General features: G+C 49.6%; 1 protein-coding gene across 6 annotated transcripts in view; it reads left to right on the plus strand.

Annotated features, from left to right (window-relative positions):
* Nucleotides 1-26776, plus strand: part of SUSD2 (sushi domain containing 2) — a 314471-nt gene that overhangs the window by 80799 nt on the left and 206896 nt on the right. For all 6 annotated transcript variants that reach the window (XM_068246340.1, XM_068246356.1, XM_068246346.1 and 3 more), the window contains exon 2: nucleotides 5907-6111. In XM_068246340.1, the coding sequence (XP_068102441.1) occupies nucleotides 5907-6111 (205 nt within the window). The remainder of the gene's footprint in view (nucleotides 1-5906; nucleotides 6112-26776) is intronic.

The following is a 26776-nucleotide window of genomic DNA, read 5'->3' on the forward strand; positions in this document are numbered from 1 at the left end:
GGAGGTTCACTTTAATGCATCAGGTCCACTGTATCTAGGGAAAAAAATTTTGTTTGTTGCGTAGCAATAGTGGTTGCAGAGGTCTCGACTGCACCAGGGCCCTTGGGCCAGAGGGGCCCCACAATATTAGCTCTTTATAGGTTCTGTGCTTGTAATAATCACTTCTAAAGAAGCTTTGTAAACTGTTCCCCATCCTCTTCTTGCACCTCTGACACTGTGTTTGTCCTTGGCTGGTTTTGGTGCACCATATCAATTGTAATGTATAGAGTGCTTAGGGGGGCCTATAAAAACCTTGCATCGGGGCCCATAGCTTCTTAGCTATGCCACTGAATGTTATTAAAGCCTTTGTTTGAATTCAGTAGCATAGCCTGCTGTGATCTGTGTAGAAAATTCTTTCTTTCTTAAAACATTTTAATGTGGTAAGCGGGATGTGAAAGTTTGGGCAACCTTGTTAATCTTCATGATTTTCCTGTATAAATCGTTGGTTGTTACGATAAAAAATGCCAGTTAAATATATCATATAGGACAGGGGTCCCTAACCTTTTTGAGCCCGGGGCCCACTATCCCGACCAAAATTTTCTCCGAGGCCCCCCTGGGGGCGGGAGGGGGGTGGGGTGGGAGGGGTGAGTGGACGTGGGTAGTGTCAGCGGCGGCAGCCCCCCCCCTTTTTTCCCAGATTCCACAGTATAGCAAGTACAGTTTCCACAGTATAGCAAGTACAGTTACCACAGTATAGCAAGTACAGTTAGCCTAGTATAGCAAGTATAGTTACCCCAGTATAGCAAGTACAGTTACCACAGTATAGCCAGTACAGTTAGCCTAGTATAGCAAGTATAGTTACCCCAGTATAGCAAGTACAGTTACCACAGTATAGCCAGTACAGTTAGCCTAGTATAGCAAGTATAGTTACCCCAGTATAGCAAGTACAGTTACCACAGTATAGCAAGTACAGTTAGCCTAGTATAGCAAGTACAGTTACCACAGTATAGCAAGTACAGTTACCACACTATAGCAAGTACAGTTAGCCTAGTATAGCAAGTACAGTTACCACAGTATAGCAAGTACAGTCAGCCCAGTATAGCAAGTACAGTTACCACAGTATAGCAAGTACAGTTACCACACTATAGCAAGTACAGTTAGCCTAGTATAGCAAGTATAGTTACCCCAGTATAGCTAGTACAGTTACCACAGTATAGCAAGTACAGTTACCACAGTATAGCAAGTACAGTTACCACACTATTGCAAGTACAGTTAGCCTAGTATAGCAAGTACAGTTACCACAGTATAGCAAGTACAGTCAGCCCAGTATAGCAAGTACAGTTAGCCTAGTATAGCAAGTATAGTTAGCCCAGTATAGCAAGTATAGTTAGCCCAGTATAGCAAGTATAGTTAGCCCAGAATAGCAAGTATAGTTAGCCCAGTATCGCTGCCCCAGTGTTGCCAGTACAGTTAGCCCAGTGTAGCCTCTCCTCTCCTCCCCCCGCGCGGCCGCCGCTCCTGTTACCTTACGAGCGGACAGTCGCTTCCTTATGTTCCCCATAGCTCCTCTCCTCTTGCAGCACCTCGTATTACAGCAGCGCTTCCCGCGCGGCTGCTGTAAGGAAGGGTAGGAAATAGGGCAGCGGCTTCCTGTAGCGGCGATCGCCGTTACCATGGGAACGCTGCCCCGCCTCCTTCCCTCCTTACAGCAAGCCTCTACATGACGCGTTTGGCGTCATGCGGACGCGCTTTACAGCTCTTTACGACGGGGAATGCAGAAGAAGAGGACGCTTTGCCCGAGGACGACTGGCAGTCGTCCGAAAACGAAACTTAGCGGCGGAGGGAGACCGGAGGGCACCGAAGGACCGGCGCGGGCACAGGACGGCTGCAGGAGGCTTGGGAAAGCCCCCAGGTAAGTGAATTTATTTTTCCCTGCCAGTTAAGGTTCCCTTTAAGAGGAGCAAATGGGAGGCGAATAGGAGGGAATATTGCAGCAAGCCTGCCTTTTCCTGGCTGACAATTGGACCTTAGCCAAAAGTCACATTTTTCAGAACGTGATAAGAGGGTCTGGGGGGAACAAGGAGAAGAAAAAACACAGAGGTATGTGGATCCAGCATAGACATACCTGTTTGCTTATATTAGGTAGCTTAGGTATCTTTCCCTTGGGTCAGGTATCTTGTAAAGGACAACTGAAGCGAAAGGTTTATGGAGGCTGCCATATTTATTTCCTTTTAAACAATACCAGTTGCCTGGCTATCCTGCTGATCCTCTGCCTCTAATACTTTCAGCCATAGAACCTGAACAAGCATGCAGCAATCGGGTGTTTCTGAAATTATTGTCATATCTGACAAGATTAGCTGCATGTTAGTTTCTGGTGTGATCCAGACACTACTGCAGCCAAATAGACCACAAGAGCTGCCAGGCAACTGGTATTACTTAAAAGGAAATAAATATGGCAGCCTTCTTATTCTGTTCACTTTTAGTTGTCCTTTAAGGCATATCAGTAACTTTGAATGTTTACACTGTGTGGGATTTAAAGAGAAACTTCAACCTATAATTGAACTTTATCCCAATCAGTAGCTGATACCCCCTTTTACATGAGAAATATAATGCTTTTCACAAACAGACCATTAGGGTTCGCTGTATGACTGATTTTGTGCTGAAACCCCTCCCACAAGAAGCTCTGGGACTGCGGTACTTTTGGCAGTTTGTTACAATGTAACAAGGTTCACAGACAGGAAATAACTGTTAACTGCTGTCTCTAACAGCCAAAACAGCTAGGAGCAGCTACATAACCTGCCCACAGTAAAAATGTCACCATGTAATAAATGTCAGAATGTAAATCGGGGAGAGGAAAGATTTTACAATGAGCAAACACTGACTAAACCATTTATACATAATTATGGTAAAAATGAAGAACTTTTTTTACGACATTATTTTCACTGGAGTTCCTCTTTAATACACTCCCGTGCTCCAGCGCTTACACCCGGGTAGTTAGCCCACCCATGTTACACCACCCCAACTAGTCTAGAGTCACTTAAACTACTCTACTGTCTTCCTTACTTGAATTACTCTACTTACTGTATATCTGCTTGTCTTCAATACTGTATATCTGTATAACTTGTACAATACTGCATATCTGGATAACTTGTTTTTTGTACTACTCGAGCCTGTCTGTGCCAAAAATAATTCCAGGTACAACCCCTGTACTTGGCCATTCAACTTGATTCTGATTCTGATTCTGATTTTAAAGCCATACTGCATGCAATTTCCATGCACAATGTGTGATGTTACCAGTGGCTGGATAGTGGGCTGGTTAAGGGCTCTGCCTCTGACATGGGAGACCAGGGTTTAAATCCTGGCTATGATCAGTACCTATTCAGTAAGGAGTCCTTGGGCTAGACTTCCTAACACTGCAGGGTGGCCCCTTGAGTGCGTCCCAGTGGCTGCAGCTCTTGAGCACTTTGAGTCCTACAGGAGAAAAGCGCTATACAAATATTATAATAATTATTATTATACAAGAGTTGGTAGATATAGCCAAATGTGTGCATTAAAACACCCACACAATGCATTATAGAATGTGAAGTGAGCAGGGTCTTATTTGTTTTTAAAGTACCTGGCCTGGAGCCCAGAGCAGTGGCGTAGCTTAGGAACTACAGGCCCCAGTGCAAGTTATACATTGGGGCCCCCCAAGCACTCTATACATAACAATTGATACGGCACACCAAAACCTGCAAAGGACAACAACAGTGTCAGAGGTGCAAGTAGGGGATGGGAAACAGCTAGTTAATGATTACTACCATTTAAAGCATCTATAGAAGTGATTATTACCAACATAGGGCCAATAGAAAGCTAATATTGTGCTTGAGAGAGGGCTCTGACCCAAGGGTCCGATGCGGTCGCTAACTCTGTAACCCCTATTGCTACGTCAATGGTCCAGAAATACTGTCGTCTTCTTCTTGCACTGCAGAATTGTTATTGCTGCAGGCTACAATCTTCCCAGAGTGTGCAGGCTGACAGCTCTTTGCACTGTGGACAGCAATCTGATGCAAAGCAAGTAGCAGCAGCAATCTCACTCAAATAAGCTGCTAATAATGCTGGTTATAGAATCAGAGCAGGTGCAGTTTCACACATGTTGTGTTCAGTAGTCACAGAGGCAGGATAACTGGAACTAGATTTATTTACAGGATTCGCAAACTATTTACACACATGGGGCTTTTACATAACGGTGCTAACTTTAGCACTGGCCCTTAGCACGTCTAAACTCACGCGCACTGCACAAAGCGCAGGGCGCTCTGCGCGAAGTGCCCACTAAAGCCTATGGGACTTAGCGCGCGCACATAGGACTTTGCGCGCGCAAAATTTTGCGCGCAGTACTTAGCGCACGATCTGATTGAGAAAACTGGTGCTAACCTACTTAGCACCCTGGTTAGCGCGCCTTAAGACTTTAAACGTGCTAAGTAGGTTAGCACCTCTTAGTAAATCAAGCCCCTAAACTTATCACACCTAAACTTATCATGCCTAAACTGAGTTTAGGCATGATAAAGGGCTTTTCACCAGGGTGCTAACTGTTAGCACCGCTTTGTGAATCAGGCCCATCATGCCTAAACTTATCACACCTAAACTTATCACACCTAAACTTATCATGCCTAAACTGAGTTTAGACGTGATAAAGGGCTTTTCACCAGCGTGCTAACTGTTAGCAACGCTTTGTGAATCAGGCCCTAAATGTCTTAAAAAAATAGAGTATAATTAATGTAGTAAATTCATTTTTCAATTAAATGTAACTGCTTTATCAGATAGCACATCTCCAAAATGTACATCTATTATTGGATCAAATAGATTAAAATTCAAATGATCCTTTGCCATAATTTTAAAACCGATAAGAGCCTGTGTTAAACCCTACATGTGTGTGGCCATTATGACTTCTCAATGCAGCTTCTGTAGGTCATGTGATCACAATAAGAGCTATAGGAGCCTTGTTTCACATAAAAATGGTAACTTAGGTCCCATCCTACCAAAAAACAATACACTTTTTGGAGTGGGTCTGAAGGCTGTGAATTCAACGCCTGTCAGCTGTTCTGATGCGCCTGCTGGCACTGGGTAGCTCTCAGTGCAGACAATTAGCTAGACATCTGTCTCATTTAGGCACATCTGAGAGTGGCCGTAGCCACAATCAGACGTGAAATGTGCGGTTCTTCACTGCCATGTTATTGCAATACATGTCAATCGCTGACAGCACAGCTCACGGTCCTCAAGATGGTGGTAACCATTTGAATTTCTGGGGAAATGTATTCTATGTATTTATTTTGTATGTATATAATGCCGACATATTTTGCAGCACTGTATACAACATATAGTCTTCTCACTAGCTGTACCTTGGAGGGGCTTACAATCTGATCCCTAATATAGTCATATGCCTATTATAGACTTATGGTGCATACACACTCACCAAGTTAGTAGCCCACAGGGCAACAGTTCAGGGCTAACTGCTGTGCTATTGCTATGAAAGGGATGGAGGAATGGTAGTGCGTCAGATGAGGAACAGACTACCAGTGAGAGGAGTAGAGAGAGTAATGGTGGGCTTGGGCGTTCGTTTAGCAACACTGTTCTTTGTGGAACACCTGTACAAAAGCTAGATTTTCGGTTTGAGACAGTCCCTGACTCCCTGATGTCCACCTTGGCCATGTGTCATCTTCGGTGTATCTATGTATCTATGGCTTTAGACCAATTTTGTGGCAATCCAATCAACTTATCTGGATGTTTTGGGATATGTGAGGAAAATGGAGTGCTCAGAGGAAACTCACGCAAATATGGAAAATATGGTCTTTCATAAAATTGTGAATATACACTTGGTGTACTGTGAAATCTAAGACTAAGAAACTGACTGACAGGAGACTGATAACTGTTGATTTGCTGTTTTATAGGTGAAATTGAATCCTGTCATTCACAATGTGGCAATCAACTCCAGAACTGCTCCTGTCATGCAAGTTGTGTGACCCTAGAAAGCTGCTGTACGGATTACCGGAAGATGTGCCTCAAGATTTCCCCCCACTCAGGGACATTAATGGGAGGAAAGGACTTTAAAATTTTAGACATAGATTTCAGTCCCTCAGATACTGTGGTATGTCGGTAAGTAAGGACACCTATGCTATTGGACAGCAAATGAAATAAGTAATTTGTAATGAAAAAAATAATTTGGTGAAGCAGTAAATACTTTTAATGTGAAAATTTCAAGCTTAAATCATCTGGCAACAGTTAGCTGGAGAACAAATGGTTTTGTCACCTCACCTGTACTGTAGTGGTACTGGAATCTTACCTCCTCTGGTGCCAGATGGGTCCTCGTCAGCTGCAGCTGCCTGCTATCCTCTACCTCCATATTCGTTTTTTGAATGTAGTGTCTCGTGTGACTTGTAGGAAGAACTAGGACCAGGAGGCAAAGGAGAATGGATAGCTGTAGTGGTCTGGAGGAGGATGGAGAGGACCTGGCATAAGAGCAGGTAAGATTCCAGCAGGACCACTTAATGTATCTGCAAATGTAGTATTATCAATTGGTGGGGTGTAGATTGGCCTCCAAGTAACTTGTATCGGTGGCTGCTCTGTATGATCACAGTAGCTGGCCCCTAAAAGAAAACCCCAACCCAGGTCACAGAAATCCATGTAAATGAGTATGTTGTGCACACAGGTAGAGGATTGGTGTCTATTGACAGGTGTCTGTATGAATGCACATGAAGGGAAAATGTCCAAGTGCAGTGTCACACCAAATCAGCCTCTCACAGTGTGCAAACCTTCACAGACAAAAACTGCTGTAAATATAATCAAAAGGTAAGTGAAACAAATAGGAGGTGCAATATGCACAATGACCTGTCTAACTCCACATGTTTCAACCAAGATGGACTTCGTCAGGAGCACAGACAGACATTCAGTGTTAATGTATAGGGAAAAAAAAACGCCAAATCAAGCAAAATCCTATCCGTTCCACAGTAGCATATTGCTTAAGTCAGAGCTGAGTGGCCAATCACGCTGGGTCTTTAAATTTGGTAGCCAAAGTACAAACCCGCCTACCACAAACATCACCTACTCCTGACACTAACCTTCTCCCACCTACTCCTAACACTAATCATCCCCCACCTACTCCTAACACTAATCATCCCCCACCTCTTCCTAACACTAACCTTTCCCCATTTACTCCTAACACAAAAAACCTCCCACCTACTTCTAACACTAATTTTCGGAGTACTTTTGAAAAAGCCGCCTGGAAAAAAGGATGCCGGATGTAGCCGTGGATCAGATCAGAGAGCTCTCTGTAACAGCCCTGATCGTGGCAATGAACATTATAGTAAATGACGGTACCCTTTTTACCAGAGTGTGTGCAGCCTCTTTTTATCTGCTTCGTAACTTTTCCCATCCTACTCCTGACACTAACTTCCCCCCCCCCCCCCCCCCCCCACACTTACTTCTAACACTAACTCACTGCTATTGTGCACCAGAGTTCCGAAACAATGTAGCCACACTCTAATCACACCCCTTCCTCACCTCTAATCACACCCCTGCCACACCTCTAATCACACCCCTGCCACACCTCTAATCACACCCCTTCCACACCTCTAATTACACCCCTGCCACACCTCTATACATGCATACCACAAAGAATGTATAAGTAAACTACGTAGTTTTAAAATTCAAAGCCCACTGGCACAATCATCGTTAGTTTTCCTTCAAATTAACAATAGATCAAAAAAGAAATACATAAATTTAAAAGAATATATACGTTCAATAAAATACATATTTCAGTAGAAAAATATGTATATTCACATATGTACATCAGTCTTGAAAGTGAGACAAAGAAAGAGGTACAGAGGGATTTTGTTTCCAAAGATGGTACAAAGATGGTTTGTTTCCAAAGATGGTTTTGTTTCCAAAAAAGGTACAGTTAGGAGCTAAGTGAAGCAAAGTAAAGTGAAGTTAAAAAAAAAAAAAAGTTTGGCTACTGGTGTAAGGCGTGGACCTTACATTGCTCTGGCTCAGTGCAGCCACTCTCATGCCCGGAGAGGAGCATGGCCACGCCCATGAACACTATATCAAGATTCTTATCTAATATTTTCTAAGGGTCCCACCGCTGGAACAGAGGGGCATAAAAAGATCAGGGTAGCTTCTGCAATATCCAGCGGCTTCCCTTTGCTGAGGTAACAGATTGCCCAGCAAGCTGTAATGATCTGCTCAGCTGCCTGTGCAGGCAAGCAGCTTTTTGACCATTGTTTAGGTTTGCATGCTGCAGGACTCTGGAAAGGAGAGCTTCTGTCAGTTTTGCAGCTTGTGTTTGCTGAGGAATTTGCATACTTTGTCATGCAAATTGCCTGGCCACATTCATTGGAGGCGTGTACTATAAGTACTATGTGTATCCCACAATGCTTCGCTGGTCAGAAGGATTCCTTCCTGTGAAACACTCCTGGAGGAGTGTCAGCCTTACTCTCTGTTTGAAGATCAGCTTAGAGTAATTTCTGAAACTGCGCTAGGCAGGTTCCCCTAGTGCAGTTAGGATTGCTTATCTGTTTTGTTTGTTCTGTTGCGATTGTCCTGTCCCAGTGGTGGTCGACAGGAAATCGTTTTGATCTCTGTTCTTGGAGTATAGCTGGTGCAGCGGTTGCTACCAGCTATCTCTTCTGATCTGTCTCACTTGGATCGCACTAGCATCTTGCGCTAGCGCTGTGGACCCTTCTTTTCTGTCTCCTTGGATCGCGCTAGCCACTTTCCGCTAGTGCTGTGGATCCTTCTGCTCTGCCTTCCTGGATCGCACTAGCATCCTGCGCTAGTGCTGTGGATCCTTCTGTTCTGCTACTCCGTCTGCCTGGATCGCACTCGCCTAGCGCTAGTGCTGTGGATCCTTCTGTTCTGCTACTCTGTCTTCCTGGATCACGCTAGCCACTTTTGCTAGTGCTGTGGATCCTATCTCTCACTTGTCCCTGTTTTCGTGTGTCTGTCTTGTCTGCTACGAACGCTTGCTGGAGGTGAGGTAACCGTTAAGCAAGCGCTCGCATCCTCTGTTACATGTTTGTCTGTCAATGGTTAGTTAGGCGTGCTTGTCTCTATTGTGCTTATCACGTGGAGACCCGCGCATGAACGCGTGCACTGTTGCGAATGAGTGCGGTGTTCGCGTTCAGTTAGCGTTTGTTGTTTTCCGTATCTCCTCATTGTATGATTTGCTGTGCCTTTGCTATCCTCGTATTCTGTTCTGATCTGCCTTGTGTCACTTTTGGCAATCGCCTTTCTTGCGGTTGCGTTTCTGTTTCGTATCTGCTGTTGTGTGTGCGCTGTCGCGGGGTGGCGACTAGATTGGCGCACACACATACAACCTGTCCCTTTGCTCGTTCTCATTCGCAATCGCTTCTCTTGCGATTGCGTTCTGCGCTTCGTATAATTCCTGTCTGACATTTGTGGAGGTACAGAGGATTGGTTCCTCTGCACTCCTCAGCGCCATCTGCCGACAGGAATTTCCCTCTACGGGTGCGTAGCACCTTTTGCTGGGTTCCTGCAATTATACGCTTGTGGAGGATTTCCGCCGTATCAGCGCACGCGTTGTGCGCTGATCACGGAGAAAGTTCCACAATCGTTACAGTATGACCAGCCCAACCAAAATTCCCAGTGTAGAGGGAATTTCCGATTTGTACGATTTTGTCGAGTATGGCTCTAGTACCTTTAAGAGATTTAAAAATCTTGAACCTGAGTCAGCAGACGAGTTTTTGTCTGAGTGCACTAAACTTTTGGCGAACCCTGAATTCCAATGCACCCCAGTGTCTACCTGGGCCTCCCAAATGGTCTACATTCTGTTGGGGGACGAAATGTCAATGTGGGCTTATGATGTGTTAGATCATACCACCCTGAGTCAAAGACCCCTGGAATTCTTGGCCTTTTTAATTCACAATTGGCTGAGATTACCTCAATTACCATACCCCCTTAAGGAGTTGTTGTCAGCAGCTCAATCAGCTGTTCCATCTACTCTTTCATCCAAAAAGCAGCCATCCAGAGCTGCTAAGTCCAAACGTAAAAGATCTAGGAAGACTTCCCAGCGGAAAAATCCGTTGCCCATAGCAACTACAAATAAAGAAATTAGTTCTGTAAACTCTGAAGTAGGGAAAGCACTTGAATGTGATGATTTCAGAGAGACTTCTCAGTTTCAGGGTTCGTTGCCCCAATCCAAAGCTTATGTGGATCCTATTATAGGTAGGATCGCACACTATATTACAGCAGTTCTGTACAGCTAAATCTGTTCTTGTTCCTGATCTCCACCCATATGGAGATTTTCTGGATACTGGCCTGTTTGAACCCCCATTTGCTTCCTGGGATGTTAGGGCCTTGCTGGAGGAATTCGATTTTGATTGGAAAGCAGTGGTGCTCACCGCCAGGTCGTGATCACGCTTACGCGTGGATTCACGACCATTTTGGCGCATTCCGCCTCGGACACGCTAAGCCGTGAATAGATTTTCAACCACGAAAATCTGCTTCGGCTTCGCGTGAATGCGGACAGAAATCCGCATTCACGCTCGTGAAACCCGGTGCTGAAGTCGTGGTTAGCGGAAATGCGTCAAACTATGCGGAAGTGACACATTGCAGGCCAATCAGAGGGCCCCAGCCAGGCCCTAGCAACCAATCACAGGAGGGGAGCTATGCCCTCCCCTCCTGAATATAAAGCGGCGGCCATGATGGAAAAGCTCTGTCCTTGCTAGACTGTGGTGCTGAGAGGATTATCTCCAGGCCATTGTTGTTTGAGCAAGTGCATTTATTGTGTTAAAAACAAAGCGTTTTTTTTGCTAACACTGCTCTTATACTGTACACAGTTAGCTAGTCAGTGAGTGATTGCTGTAGTTAGTTGTAGTCAGTGTAGTGTAGTGGGAGTGTGGGAGTCTAGTGATTATTTAACTGTGTGTAGTGCAGGCAGGTTCAGTGCTGCAGTGTAGTCAGTGTAGTGGGAGTGGGAATTATCTGTGTGTAGTGCAGGCAGGCAGGTTAGTGCAGCTGCAGTGTTCATTTGTATATTCCAGTGACAGTTATACACTTGTACTATTTGCAGGCAGCCAGTCACACCGCCGACGCCGCCACTCTCTGCCAGCGCTGTTCATTCATTCTGTCAGTGACCTTGTGCCGTGCCCAGTGCCCACTGCTCGCTCGCTGGCATATAAGCATCTCATTACACACTTGTATATTATTTCAGTGACAGTTATACACTTCACTTGTACTATTTGCAGGCAGCCAGTCACACCGCCGGCACCGCCACTCTCTGCCAGCGCTGTTCATTCATTCTGTCAGTGACCTTGTGCCGTGCCCAGTGCCCACTGCTCGCTCGCTGGCATATAAGCATCTCATTACACAGTGTGACATCCTTGTGTGCCCACCGCATCCTTCAGTGACCTAGTTGTATATCCAGTGCCCACTGCTGTGCCCACTGCATCCTTCAGTGACCTAGTTGTATATCCAGTGCCCACTGCTGTGCCCACTGCATCCTTCAGTGACCTTGTACTGTGCCCACTGCATCCTTCAGTGACCTAGTTGTATATCCAGTGCCCACTGCTGTGCCCACTGCATCCTTCAGTGACCTAGTTGTATATCCAGTGCCCACTGCTGTGCCCACTGCATCCTTCAGTGACCTTGTACTGTGCCCACTGCATCCTTCAGTGACCTAGTTGTATATCCAGTGCCCACTGCTGTGCCCACTGCATCCTTCAGTGACCTTGTACTGTGCCCACTGCATCCTTCAGTGACCTAGTTGTATATCCAGTGCCCACTGCTGTGCCCACTGCATCCTTCAGTGACCTTGTACTGTGCCCACTGCATCCTTCAGTGACCTAGTTGTATATCCAGTGCCCACTGCTGTGCCCACTGCATCCTTCAGTGACCTTGTACTGTGCCCACTGCATCCTTCAGTGACCTAGTTGTATATCCAGTGCCCACTGCTGTGCCCACTGCATCCTTCAGTGACCTTGTACTGTGCCCACTGCATCCTTCAGTGACCTAGTTGTATATCCAGTGCCCACTGCTGTGCCCACTGCATCCTTCAGTGACCTTGTACTGTGCCCACTGCATCCTTCAGTGACCTAGTTGTATATCCAGTGCCCACTGCTGTGCCCACTGCATCCTTCAGTGACCTAGTTGTATATCCAGTGCCCACTGCTGTGCCCACTGCATCCTTCAGTGACCTTGTACTGTGCCACACTGCATCCTTCAGTGACCTAGTTGTATATCCAGTGCCCACTGCTGTGCCCACTGCATCCTTCAGTGACCTTGTACTGTGCCCACTGCATCCTTCAGTGACCTAGTTGTATATCCAGTGCCCACTGCTGTACCCACTGCATCCTTCAGTGACCTTGTACTGTGCCCACTGCATCCTTCAGTGACCTAGTTGTATATCCAGTGCCCACTGCTGTGCCCACTGCATCCTTCAGTGACCTTGTACTGTGCCCACTGCATCCTTCAGTGACCTAGTTGTATATCCAGTGCCCACTGCTGTGCCCACTGCATCCTTCAGTGACCTTGTACTGTGCCCACTGCATCATTCAGTGACCTAGTTGTATATCCAGTGCCCACTGCTGTGCCCACTGCATCCTTCAGTGACCTTGTACTGTGCCCACTGCATCCTTCAGTGACCTAGTTGTATATCCAGTGCCCACTGCTGTGCCCACTGCATTCTTCAGTGACCTTGTACTGTGCCCACTGCATCCTTCAGTGACCTAGTTGTATATCCAGTGCCCACTGCTGTGCCCACTGCATCCTTCAGTGACCTTGTACTGTGCCCACTGCATCCTTCAGTGACCTAGTTGTATATCCAGTGCCCACTGCTGTGCCCACTGCATCCTTCAGTGACCTTGTACTGTGCCCACTGCATCCTTCAGTGACCTAGTTGTATTCCCAGTGCCCACTGCTGTGCCCACTGCATCCTTCAGTGACCTTGTACTGTGCCCACTGCATCCTTCAGTGACCTAGTTGTATATCCAGTGCCCACTGCTGTACCCACTGCATCCTTCAGTGACCTTGTACTGTGCCCACTGCATCCTTCAGTGACCTAGTTGTATATCCAGTGCCCACTGCTGTGCCCACTGCATGTCTGCATCCTTCAGTGACCTTGTACTGTGCCCACTGCATCCTTCAGTGACCTAGTTGTATATCCAGTGCCCACTGCTGTGTCCACTGCATCCTTCAGTGACCTTGTTCTGTGCCCACTGCATCCTTCAGTGACCTAGTTGTATATCCAGTGCCCACTGCTGTGCCCACTGCATCCTTCAGTGACCTTTTACTGTGCCCACTGCATCCTTCAGTGACCTAGTTGTATATCCAGTGCCCACTGCTGCGCCCACTGCATCCTTCAGTGACCTTGTACTGTGCCCACTGCATCCTTCAGTGACCTAGTTGTATATCCAGTGCCGACTGCTTTGCCCACTGCATCATTCAGTGACCTTGTACTGTGCCCACTGCATCCTTCAGTGCCGTTGTACTGTGCCTGGTGCATCCTTCAGTGACCTTGTACTGTGCCCACTGCATCCAGTGATTCATTACTAGCAACATGTCTGGCAGGGTTTCGCGGGGTGAGAGGAAAGGGAGTTCAATTGCCTCAGCCACTTCTGGGACTGCTCCACGTCCAGGGAGAGGACGCCGCCCAGCTGTACGTGGTCGTGATGCAGCAGAAAGGGGGGCAGCAAAGCCTGGGCCCCGGAAGTTTTTGGTCCCCGTGTGGTGGTTGAGCAAATGGAACCTGACGTACTCATGGACATCATGACTTCCTCCCAGACCTCTACTGTGAGCACCACTCCAAGCAGCAGCAGCAGCAGCAGCCAACGTCCCACGCTTGTTGTGACATCCACCCCAGCACCCACTGGTCAGCAGCCCTCCCAGGATGACAGCGTTCTGTCCCTCAGTCCGGCATCTGGGAACCTGCTGATGCAAGAAGCTCAGGACTTACTGGGGACTGATGTGGCAGAGATTGAGATCGGGCCACAATCACAAGCGTTGTTGAGTTCTGGTGATGAAGAAGAGGGGTCTGTGTCTGGGGATGTAGGGACAGAAGAGGAGGCGGGGGAGGAAGAGCTGGATTATGATGATACTGCTGATGATGACGACGTTGTGGACCCTAACTATGCGCAGCCTGCTGAGTCCGGGGAAGAATGGTCAGAGCAGGATGACGAGTCACCTCGTCCTAGGCAAGGATATCGCCATATGTCAGGCAGGGGCAGGGGCATCGGCAGCAGTGGGCGTGGAGGAAGTAGACAGGACACTGCTTCAGCCGGCACCACCACCATGCAACCCCCGGCAACTACTACCACACATTGTTCCGCTGCACCCTCTGCTAGTGGGGGCCGCAGTAAATTAAAGTCACCAGTGTGGGATTGCTTTGAGGAATGTACTGATGACAAAAGGTATGCGGTGTGCAGGTTATGCAGCAAATGATTGAGCCGTGGGAAAAGTCTGAGCAAGATGGGTACCTCATCCCTCCAGGGCCACCTGAGAAGCCGCCACTGCCGCGAGTATGCGGAGTTTAAGAGGAAGCAGGCACTGCTGGCAGGGGTTCCTGAGAGCAGAAGGCCCACCAGCGCAGCAGCATCATCCCTCCCTCAGGGTCGTGAATCCCCCACAGCAGCAGCAGTAGTAGCACGCAAGCGCTCTTCCACCTCGGCTACTCAGGACACAGACATTGAGGCTGGCAGCCAGTGGTCATCTCTCTCCTCTGTCTCCCCTGCATCCCAGCGTCGTCAGAGCCTGCTGAGCGACACCTTTCAGGGTCTGACCAAGCCTCTGCCTCCAAGCCACAGGCGGATCCGCAAACTAAATGGCTTGCTGGCCCGGGCCATGGCATCACAGCTGCTTCCCTACTCCCTGGTGCAGGAGGGGAGCGCCATGCGGACGCTGCTCCAATTTGGCATCCCCGAGTGGCAAGTCCCCAGTCGCCACTATTTCAGCAGGAGCGCGATCCCAGCACTCCACAAGTTTGCGGTGGAAAACGTGGCCCGTTCCCTGGACTACTCTGTGGGCAAGCGGGTCCACGTGACCATGGACTCGTGGAGTAGCAGATTTGGGACAGGTCGCTACCTGTCCTTTACGGCCCACTGGGTGACACTGATGGAAGGGAGGGAGGACAAGAGCGCATCAGCCCAGCTAGTGGTGCCACCACGTGGGATCAGGGGGGATGCAGAAGGGTCCTGTCACGACACTCTGCACCCGGAAAGCAAGCCCGCCTCGGCAGCAGCAGCGCCAAGCCTCGGCACTGCCAAGCCCTTTTAAAATTGGTGACCCTGGGGAAGGAGAGGCTTACGGCCACCAACGTCCTGGCCGCCCTCAGGAAGCAGGAGCGGAGGTGGCTGACCCCCAGAGGCCTGGAAGTGGGGTATGTGGCAGCCGATAATGGGGCCAACCTGGTGGCAGCAGTGCAGCAGGGAAACCTCCAGCACATCCCCTGCTTGGCCCACGTGCTCAATCTTGTGGTGCAGCGCTTCTAACGCACCTACCAGGGGATAAGCGAGCTGCTGCAGGATGCCCCGGCGGTGGTACGCTTTTTCCGCCTGTCAGCCACTGCCTCTGCACTCTTGTCCACCTTACAGCAGCAGTATGGAAGGCCACAACACCGGCTGATCATCGACATGCCAGTTCGCTGGAATTCGACTCTGGCCATGTTGGAGCGGCTGTGTCAGCACAGGCTGGCTCTTAGGGCCTACATGCTAGACCCAAGTGTCCCCAGCAACCAGCAAGTCCCCATGATTACTGCCACTCAGTGGACACTGATGCAGCAAGTATGCCTGGTGCTGAGTCCCTTCCTGGAGGCAACCAAGATGGTCAGTGAGGAGCGGGCCTCTGTGTGCCAGTGGGTGCCCTTGGTTTGTCTACTGGAGCAGGCAATGGACAATTTAATTGAGCGTGGGGATGAAGCCCTGAGGCAGTTGGAAGAACAGGAGCAGATGGCAGCACAGTCCAGCTCAGAGTAGGGCTCACAGCAGGTAGTGGAAGAGTTGGAGGTCCCTAACCTGAATGAGGAGGAGGAGCAGAGTGCAGCAGGCGTTGAACGTGGATGGCAGTTTGAGGAGGACAACGACATGGCACAGGAAGAGGACAGGCGTGCGTTATGGGACAATGGCGAGGACGAGGAAGATCTTGCTGGCAGGGCCCACTTGTTTCCCATGGCTGTGCACATGTTGCGCTGCCTTCGCAGGGACCCCCGGGTGATCCAGATGCGTTCAAGGGAGGACATCTGGATTACCTTGATGCTTGATCCCCATCTGAAGGGGAAGCTGGGAGACTTAATGATGCCATCCACCACCGAGCAATGCACAAGGGAGTTGAAGAAGGCCCTTGTGCGCAGACTACTGGAAGCATTCCCCCAGCCTTCCACCCCCACTGTAACTGCTCTGCCAAGCCAGCAAGAGGTGCCTGCCATTGCCACTAGCAGCACAACAACAACCACCAGCACCAGCAGCAGCAACTGGCGCCCCGGAGACCTGAAGAGCCTAAGCAAGAGCCTGTATGCAGTGCAGCAGCCCAGAACAGAGGTGCCCGCCACAGCATCCACCACCAACCAGCACAAGCAACGACTGACCACCATGGTGTCTGACTATATGGGGTCATCCAGCGGGCTCAATGACACCGACAGCCCCGTGGACCCCTTGGAGTACTGGGTCAAGAGACTGGACATCTGGAGCGAGCTTTCCCAGTACACCCTGGAACTCCTATCCTGCCCTCCTTCCAGTGTCCTCTCAGAGAGATGCTTTAGTGCGGCCGGTGGCTAGAGATGAGCTGAAATTTTCGAAATTTCGAACTGCTTTTATTACGAATGCGAAATTTAACATTACGACCCAAATTCGTAATTTCGTAATTAATTTTCAAATCGTAATTTACAATTTCGTAATCAAAATTTCACTCCCATAATTACGAATTTCGTGTGTCCAACCGAAATTTTACTTTTTCACGTTTGTAAGGGTTTGTATCCCTCTAGATGCCTAAAATGAATAGCACAGCTAGCCAGTCCTCCTCCTCCTCCTCCTCCTCCTCCTCCTCCTCCTCCTCCTCCTCCTCCTCCTCCTCCTCCTCCTCCTCCTCCTCCTCCTCCTCCTCCTCCTCCTCCTCCTCCTCCTCCTCCTCCTCCCTCTCTCTCCCTCTCTCTCTCTCTCTCTCTCTCTCTCTCTCTCTCTCCTCTCTCTCTCTCTCTCTCTCCAGAGATCTGTAGTATTTCAAAACCATACTCACATTCATGACATGTCCAGGGATCAAACCCAGGCCAACCACATGGAAGACAGCTATGCTCACCACCATACCACCAAACACACACTAAATAGACTGCTAACCTAAATCTTACTTGTAGACAGTCATATGAGACACATGCTGGGTGCAGGGCTTTGTGATTGGACCATGGACCATGCGATAGAGTGAGGTGCAAAAATGAAATCATGCCTAGCAGAGGATGGTTTCACAATGCTAAATGCTAGGCTGGCTGTGGTGCAATTGGTTAGTGCATCTGGCTGGTAACAGCAAGGTTACAGGTTCGATTCCATCCAGGCATGTCTTTTCCTTTTGCGTTCAACAGTTGTCCAAACAGAGCCAACAGAGCCCCAGATAGCCATGTAGAGTTAGGTCACAGCTAGCCTGGCTGTGGTGCAATTGGTTAGTGTGTCTGGCTGGTAACAGCAAGGTTACAGGTTCGATTCCATCCAGGCATGTCTTTTCCTTTTGCGTTCAACAGTTGTCCAAACAGAGCCAACAGAGCCCCAGATAGCCATGTAGAGTTAGGTCACAGCTAGCCTGGCTGTGGTGCAATTGGTTAGTGTGTCTGGCTGGTAACAGCAAGGTTACAGGTTCGATTCCATCCAGGCATGTCTTTTCCTTTTGCGTTCAACAGTTGTCCAAACAGAGCCAACAGAGCCCCAGATAGCCATGTAGAGTTAGGTCACAGCTAGCCTGGCTGTGGTGCAATTGGTTAGTGTGTCTGGCTGGTAACAGCAAGGTTACAGGTTCGATTCCATCCAGGCATGTCTTTTCCTTTTGCGTTCAACAGTTGTCCAAACAGAGCCAACAGAGCCCCAGATAGCCATGTAGAGTTAGGTCACAGCTAGCCTGGCTGTGGTGCAATTGGTTAGTGTGTCTGGCTGGTAACAGCAAGGTTACAGGTTCGATTCCATCCAGGCATGTCTTTTCCTTTTGCGTGCGCGCGCTGTGCCATTGAACCCCATGGGGTATTTTGCGTGCGTAAAACTTTACGCATGCAAAACTTTGTGCTCGGTGTTTGGACAACTGTTGAACTCAAAAGGAAAAGACATGCCTGGATGGAATTGAACCTGTAACCTTGCTGTTACCAGCCAGACACACTAACCAATTGCACCACAGCCAGGCTAGCTGTGACCTAACTCTACATGGCTATCTGGGGCTCTGTTGGCTCTGTTTGGACAACTGTTGAACGCAAAAGGAAAAGACATGCCTGGATGGAATCGAACCTGTAACCTTGCTGTTACCAGCCAGACACACTAACCAATTGCACCACAGCCAGGCTAGCTGTGACCTAACTCTACATGGCTATCTGGGGCTCTGTTGGCTCTGTTTGGACAACTGTTGAACGCAAAAGGAAAAGACATGCCTGGATGGAATCGAACCTGTAACCTTGCTGTTACCAGCCAGATGCACTAACCAATTGCACCACAGCCAGCCTAGCATTTAGCATTGTGAAACCATCCTCTGCTAGGCATGATTTCATTTTTGCACCTCACTCTATCGCATGGTCCATGGTCCAATCACAAAGCCCTGCACCCAGCATGTGTCTCATATGACTGTCTACAAGTAAGATTTAGGTTAGCAGTCTATTTAGTGTGTGTTTGGTGGTATGGTGGTGAGCATAGCTGTCTTCCATGTGGTTGGCCTGGGTTTGATCCCTGGACATGTCATGAATGTGAGTATGGTTTTGAAATACTACAGATCTCTGGAGAGAGAGAGAGAGAGAGAGAGAGAGAGAGAGAGGGAGAGGGGGAGGAGGAGGCTGGCTGGCTGGCTGTGCTATTCATTTTAGGCATCTAGAGGGATACAAACTTTAAAATACTAAATTTCGTAATCGTAATTACGAAAATTTGCGTAATTTGCGAAAATTACGAAATTCCGATTACTGTTAAAATCGTAATTGTAGTAATTTCGCGAAATTTCGGAAATTCGTAATTAGGTCATTACGCTCATCCCTACCGGTGGCGTGGTCACAGAGAAGCGCTCTCGGCTCTCCCACGCCTCTGTGGACAAACTCACCTTCCTGAAAATCAACCAGGCTTGGGTGGAAGGTGAGTTCCTGGCCCCTATTGTCGGACACAGGGGGACATGAAGTGGCTGCTGCATGTGCTGTTGTTAACTATGCCTGCCTTTATAAAGACAGTTACTACCTGTGCCTAGTGCCTACCTTGGTTAATTTTTTGGTGTTATGGTACTACTACCAGTAAGTTGTCATGGTCCTCCTTCTGAGCTGCTGAACTGACCGCCCGCTTTGTCCTCCTGATTCAGTCGCTACTACACTCTGCGTTCACACTGCCCGGGTCACTGGGTGCATTTAATTTTTTGGCCAGCACTATGACGCTGTGCTGCTACTACTACCACCAGTATGTTGCCATGGTCCTTCTGTGCTGCTGCTGCTGCTGAACTGAACGCCCGCTTTGTCCTCCTCCTCCTCCTGACTCAGTCGCTACCACGGTACCACCAATGCACTCTGTCTGCGTTATCACTGCCCGGGTCACCGGGTGCATTTAATTTTTTGGCCAGCACTATGACACTGTGCTGCTACTACTACCACCAGTATGTTGGCATGGTCCTGCTGTGCTGCTGCTGCTGAACTGACCGCCCGCATTGTCCTCCTCCTGACTCAGTCGCTTCCCGCTGCTGCACTCTGCGTTCACACTACCCGGGTCACTGGGTGCATTTAATTTTTTGGCCAGCACTATGACGCTGTGCTGCTACTACTACCACCAGTATGTTGCCATGGTCCTTCTGTGCTGCTGCTGCTGCTGCTGAACTGAACGCCCTCTTTGTCCTCCTCCTCCTCCTGACTCAGTCGCTACCACGGTACCACCAATGCACTCTGTCTGCGTTATCACTGCCCGGGTCACCGGGTGCATTTAATTTTTTGGCCAGCACTATGACGCTGTGCTGCTACTACTACCACCAGTATGTTGCCATGGTCCTTCTGTGCTGCTGAATTGACCGCCCGCATTGTCCTCCTCCTCCTGACTCACTCGCTTCCACCAATGTACTCTGTCTGCGTTCACACTGCCCGGGTCACCGGGTGCATTTAATTTTTTGGTCAGCACTATGACGCTGTGCTACTACTACGACCAGCAGTATGTTGCAATGGTCCTTCTGTGCTGCTGAACTGACCGCCCGCATTGTCCTCCTCCTCCTGACTCACTCGCTTCCACCAATGTACTCTGTCTGCGTTCACACTGCCCGGGTCAACGGGTGCATTAAATTTTTTGGCCAGCACTATGACGCTGTGCTGCTACTACTACCACCAGTATGTTGCCATGGTCCTTCTGTGCTGCTGCTGCTGCTGAACTGAACGCCCGCTTTGTCCTCCTCCTCCTCCTGACTCAGTCGCTACCACGGTACCACCAATGCACTCTGTCTGCGTTATCACTGCCCGGGTCACCGGGTGCATTTAATTTTTTGGCCAGCACTATGACACTGTGCTGCTACTACTACCACCAGTATGTTGGCATGGTCCTGCTGTGCTGCTGCTGCTGAACTGACCGCCCGCATTGTCCTCCTCCTGACTCAGTCGCTTCCCGCTGCTGCACTCTGCGTTCACACTACCCGGGTCACTGGGTGCATTTAATTTTTTGGCCAGCACTATGACGCTGTGCTGCTACTACTACCACCAGTATGTTGCCATGGTCCTTCTGTGCTGCTGCTGCTGCTGCTGAACTGAACGCCCTCTTTGTCCTCCTCCTCCTCCTGACTCAGTCGCTACCACGGTACCACCAATGCACTCTGTCTGCGTTATCACTGCCCGGGTCACCGGGTGCATTTAATTTTTTGGCCAGCACTATGACGCTGTGCTGCTACTACTACCACCAGTATGTTGCCATGGTCCTTCTGTGCTGCTGAATTGACCGCCCGCATTGTCCTCCTCCTCCTGACTCACTCGCTTCCACCAATGTACTCTGTCTGCGTTCACACTGCCCGGGTCACCGGGTGCATTTAATTTTTTGGCCAGCACTATGACGTTGTGCTGCTACTACTACCACCAGTATGTTGCCATGGTCCTTCTGTGCTGCTGCTGAACTGAACGCCCGCTTTGTCCTCCTCCTCCTCCTGACTCAGTCGCTACCACGGTACCACCAATGCACTCTGTCTGCGTTATCACTGCCCGGGTCACCGGGTGCATTTAATTTTTTGGCCAGCACTATGATGCTGTGCTGCTACTACTACCACCAGTATGTTGCCATGATCCTTCTGTGCTGCTGAATTGACCGCCCGCCTTGTCCTCCTCCTCCTGACTCACTCGCTTCCACCAATGTACTCTGTCTGCGTTCACACTGCCCGGGTCACCGGGTGCATTTAATTTTTTGGCCAGCACTATGACGCTGTGCTGCTACTACTACCACCAGTATGTTGCCATGGTCCTTCTGTGCTGCTGCTGCTGCTGAACTGAACGCCCGCTTTGTCCTCCTCCTCCTCCTGACTCAGTCGCTACCACGGTACCACCAATGCACTCTGTCTGCGTTATCACTGCCCGGGTCAACGGGTGCATTTAATTTTTTGGCCAGCATTATGACGCTGTGCTGCTACTACTACCACCAGTATGTTGCCATGGTCCTTCTGTGCTGCTGCTGCTGCTGAACTGAACGCCCGCTTTGTCCTCCTCCTCCTCCTGACTCAGTCGCTACCACGGTACCACCAATGCACTCTGTCTGCGTTATCACTGCCCGGGTCACCGGGTGCATTTAATTTTTTGGCCAGCACTATGACACTGTGCTACTACTACTACCACCAGTATGTTGGCATGGTCCTTCTGTGCTGCTGCTGCTGAACTGACCGCCCGCATTGTCCTCCTCCTCCTGACTCAGTCGCTTCCCGCTGCTGCACTCTGCGTTCACACTGCCCGGGTCACTGGGTGCATTTAATTTTTTGGCCAGCACTATGACACTGTTCTACTACTACTACCACCAGTATGTTGCCATGGTCCTTCTGTTCTGTGCTGCTGAACTGACCGCCCGCATTGTCCTCCTCCTCCTGACTCAATCGCTTCCACCAATGCACTCTGTCTGCGTTCACACTGCCCGGGTCACCGGGTGCATTTAATTTTTTGGCCAGCACTATGACGCTGTGCTGCTACTACTACCACCAGTATGTTGCCATGGTCCTTCTGTGCTGCTGCTGCTGCTGAACTGAACGCCCGCTTTGTCCTCCTCCTCCTCCTGACTCAGTCGCTACCACGGTACCACCAATGCACTCTGTCTGCGTTATCACTGCCCGGGTCAACGGGTGCATTTAATTTTTTGGCCAGCATTATGACGCTGTGCTGCTACTACTACCACCAGTATGTTGCCATGGTCCTTCTGTGCTGCTGCTGCTGCTGAACTGAACGCCCGCTTTGTCCTCCTCCTCCTCCTGACTCAGTCGCTACCACGGTACCACCAATGCACTCTGTCTGCGTTATCACTGCCCGGGTCACCGGGTGCATTTAATTTTTTGGCCAGCACTATGACACTGTGCTACTACTACTACCACCAGTATGTTGGCATGGTCCTTCTGTGCTGCTGCTGCTGCTGAACTGACCGCCCGCATTGTCCTCCTCCTCCTGACTCAGTCGCTTCCCGCTGCTGCACTCTGCGTTCACACTGCCCGGGTCACTGGGTGCATTTAATTTTTTGGCCAGCACTATGACACTGTTCTACTACTACTACCACCAGTATGTTGCCATGGTCCTTCTGTTCTGTGCTGCTGAACTGACCGCCCGCATTGTCCTCCTCCTCCTGACTCAATCGCTTCCACCAATGCACTCTGTCTGCGTTCACACTGCCCGGGTCACCGGGTGCATTTAATTTTTTGGCCAGCACTATGACGCTGTGCTGCTACTACTAGTGTTGGGCGAACACCTGGATGTTCGGGTTCGGGAAAGTTCGCCGAACATGGCCGCAATGTTCGGCATGTTTGGGCCGAACCCGAACTCCCCGAACATCCCGCTTTTGGGGGCCCTATGGGGTCGCAGGCATAAGGGGGGAGCATGCCCCGATCGCGGGGGGGGGGTGTCGGAAATTCCCCCCACCCCCTCCGCAAGCGCTCCCCCCTCTGCCCGCTTCCCCATACAAAAGTTTCAGGAAGTACCGGTCCGGTGGTAGTGGGTGGCTGGCAGTGGGCGGCACTGTGAAGTGAGTGACTGAGGAGGAGGAGTCCGGAGAGTGACGCGTTGAGGGAGGCCGGGCAGCGGGCAGTTCAGCCCGCTGCCCGGCCTCCCTCAACGCGTCACTCTCTGGACTCCTCCTCCTCAGTCACTCACTTCACAGTGCCACCCACTGCCAGCCACCCACTACCACCGGACCGGTACTTCCTGAAACTTTTGTATGGGGAAGCGGGCAGAGGGGGGAGCGCTAGCGGAGGGGGTGGGGGGAATTTCCGACCCCCCCCCCCCGCGATCGGGGCATGCTCCCCCCTTATGCCTGCGACCCCATAGGGGGGCAGTATTCGGCCGAACAGGGCCCTGTTCGGCCGAACAGGGGCCCTGTTCGGCCCTGTTCGGCGGCCAATTAGTAGTTCGGGGCGAACCCGAACTTAAAAGGCCGAACACCATCAGGTGTTCGGCCGAACTCGAACATCACCCGAACAGGGTGATGTTCTGCAGAACCCGAACAGTGGCGAACACTGTTCGCCCAACACTAGCTACTACTACCACCAGTATGTTGCCATGGTCCTTCTGTGCTGCTGAATTGACCGCCCGCATTGTCCTCCTCCTCCTGACTCACTCGCTTCCACCAATGTACTCTGTCTGCGTTCACACTGCCCGGGTCACCGGGTGCATTTAATTTTTTGGCCAGCACTATGACGCTGTGCTGCTACTACTACTACCAGTATGTTGCCGTGGTCCTTCTGTGCTGCTGAACTGACCGCCCGCATAGTCCTTCTCCTGACTCAGTCGCTACCACCACTGCACTCTGCGTTCACACTGCCCGTGTCCACTGACAACTCTGCTGCGATGTCATTGCTAATTGCTGCAAAAGAAAAAAAAAATTACAAAAACCTCTCTGGGGCATTTTTGGCGTCAGCCACTCATCCTCCTCCAGCGGTACCTTCGCCGCCAAGTGCCATTGGAACTCGCCTTCACCTCTTTGATTGCTTAACGCGTATATCCCTTTTTAAAACCACTTATTACCAATTAATAGCCCCATTTACAGTGGTGATTTGTCTTTAAAAGCCATTTAAAAAAAAAACCTCGATAATCCATGCAATTTGGGGGATTGTAGCATGTATGGGGGCTTTGTTATTAACGTTAAAAGAAATTCCGCCTCCGGGCGGGAATCCACGCATGATTACGCCATTCACGGCAGAAAATCCGCGTGGTTGCGTGGACGCGGACGAAAATCCGCATGCGGCGGAGCCGAATGCGGATTTTTTTTTGCAACCACGCGGATTGCCGAATTCGTGGATGAGGCACATCCGAGCACCCCTGTTGGAAAGCCTTTTGCGATTTTTACATCGCAAAAAGCAAAGATGTCTTGAATGCTTGTCTCGATTCTATGTACCTTCTGATTGATTCCGATGAATGTGACAAGGATGATGTGGATCTGGTGATCTATGTATGGCAAACCATTTTGGATGAGTTGCACACACACCAACCGATTGATTCCAATAAAAAGACATCGTTGTCGGATGATTGTTCCTGCCTTTCTGGGGTAAAGCATGAGAGTCTTGACTTTGTGCAATCTGAAATGAATGAGTGTGCCGCTGTGGTTGATTCCTGTGCGAATCCTGAAGGATTCGCTCCTGACAGTGTGCAGTTTGAATCTGTGCGATCTGATGCCTGTTTCTCGGATGTTCCTGCAGATTGTGATCGGCATGAGTCTGCCGGTTTCCTCAAGGATGTGTGGGATCCTTTGTCATTTAGAAACAGATCTTTGAGATCTTCCGTCTGTGACCCTGCTATGGGGAAAATTTCTCGACTATGCAGCGTCAAAAGTAAAATTAATATGCCTAATAAAGTTTATCCTGTTGATGTCGCTATTTCTTCTGCAGATGAGTCTCTGTCTCACCCTGTTCACACCTGTAAGGGCCCGTTGCCTGGTGACAGTTGCCCCAGTGTTTCTGTCCTGAACACCTTACAGTCTGCCCCGCAGATCGCGGAGGTTTGCGCTATGGAAGCATCAGTTTCACAACCTAAGGTGATTTTTGATTCGCAGGTTTTGCGTTCTGACTCCTCGGATTTGACATTGTTAGCCGAATCTAAGACTGAGACAGCGCTTCGGTTTTGCGAATCTGATGCTGAACCTTCTTTGCCTTGTTCAGAGACCCTTTCTCTGAACCTGCCCTGTACCATGAATGAAAACATGTTTTCCTTTCACACTGACGTTTGTGAGCCCCTTTCTTGCTTTGAGGGAAGTGCTGATTCTGCACCCTGTACTCTGTATGAGTCAATGTGGCCTTGCTTAGAATCCCCTGCAGTGTCGCTAGAGGCTCGTCTAGGTATTGCCACTATACTCACCTGTTTTTCTGCAGTTTTGGAGTTACAAGCTAGTTTGACTGCCACACAGTATTCTGGGTACAGTGAGAATGAAGTTAGGGAGTCAGTGTGTGTTCCAGTAAATATTCCTGTACATCCCGCTAATTATGATGAAGTTCAGTCTCAGGTTATGGTGGAACCATTCCTGGGACATCTGCCCTGCCTGCAGGAGGTATTTAATGTTCAGCCCTGTAACATGGATAGTTCAGAATCCTTCTTAGAAAACCTGGAAAATGATGTTCCTGAGGTCTTGTTTGATGTCCTGGAGGTCTCCGAGTTCCTCCCAAAGGGTGCAGAACTTGTAGGAGATGTCTCCTGCCCCCCAAGTCCTTCTGAGGTGTTGCCCTCTTCCATAGGCATTGCTGCCTTGCCGGCTACCTTTTCAGCTCTAGTGGAGCTTCAGTCATGGGTAGTCAATGATGAATTTCTGTCAGATACCATTACAGTCATTGAGATCTCTAAGCCTGAGACCGAGTCTTCTTTTGAAATACCAGTACCTGTGACCTCTACTCGTGATGATTTTCTGCCCGGTCCTGGTTTTGGTCTGGTCGTGCCGGACTCTGAGGTTGGCAGTTCCCCGACGTGTCCTGAGGTTCCTCCTGTGCTGGTGTACCCCAGTGTGCTCTGTGACCCAGAAAGCCCAAGTGTGCCTCGGTTACCAGCGTACTCAGATGCTTCCTCGGTGGAGACATGTTCTGATTTAGCCTGCCTGCTTGCATGCCCAGAAGTGGTCCCTGAAAGTCCTGATCTTGATGGGTGTCCTGCTAATTCTGAATCTGGAACTGTCATAGGTTCCATGGGGGTGCTTGGTAGCTCTCCATGTGAGCCTGGTGAGCGTTCTGGCTTCTTGGAATCTCTGCGGAGCTTCAAGGCGTTCTGGGAGATTCCGAGAGAAGTTTTGTTTGGTACCCTGAATACGATCAACAGCGGCTTTTGTTTTGAAAGAGACACTTCGAACAGGTTTTGTGGCAGATTTGGTATTTTCGGACGTTAATTGGAAGGTGGTGGGTATTGTCTGGAGGGTGTCGGTGGCTTCTTCTCTGGTATCCACAGTCCTGATGGGTGTTACACTGAGACTTGTAGTGCTGATGG

Source organism: Hyperolius riggenbachi, chromosome 1 (genome assembly GCF_040937935.1).
Source record: "Hyperolius riggenbachi isolate aHypRig1 chromosome 1, aHypRig1.pri, whole genome shotgun sequence".
In the NCBI taxonomy this organism is placed as follows: Eukaryota; Metazoa; Chordata; class Amphibia; order Anura; family Hyperoliidae; genus Hyperolius; species Hyperolius riggenbachi.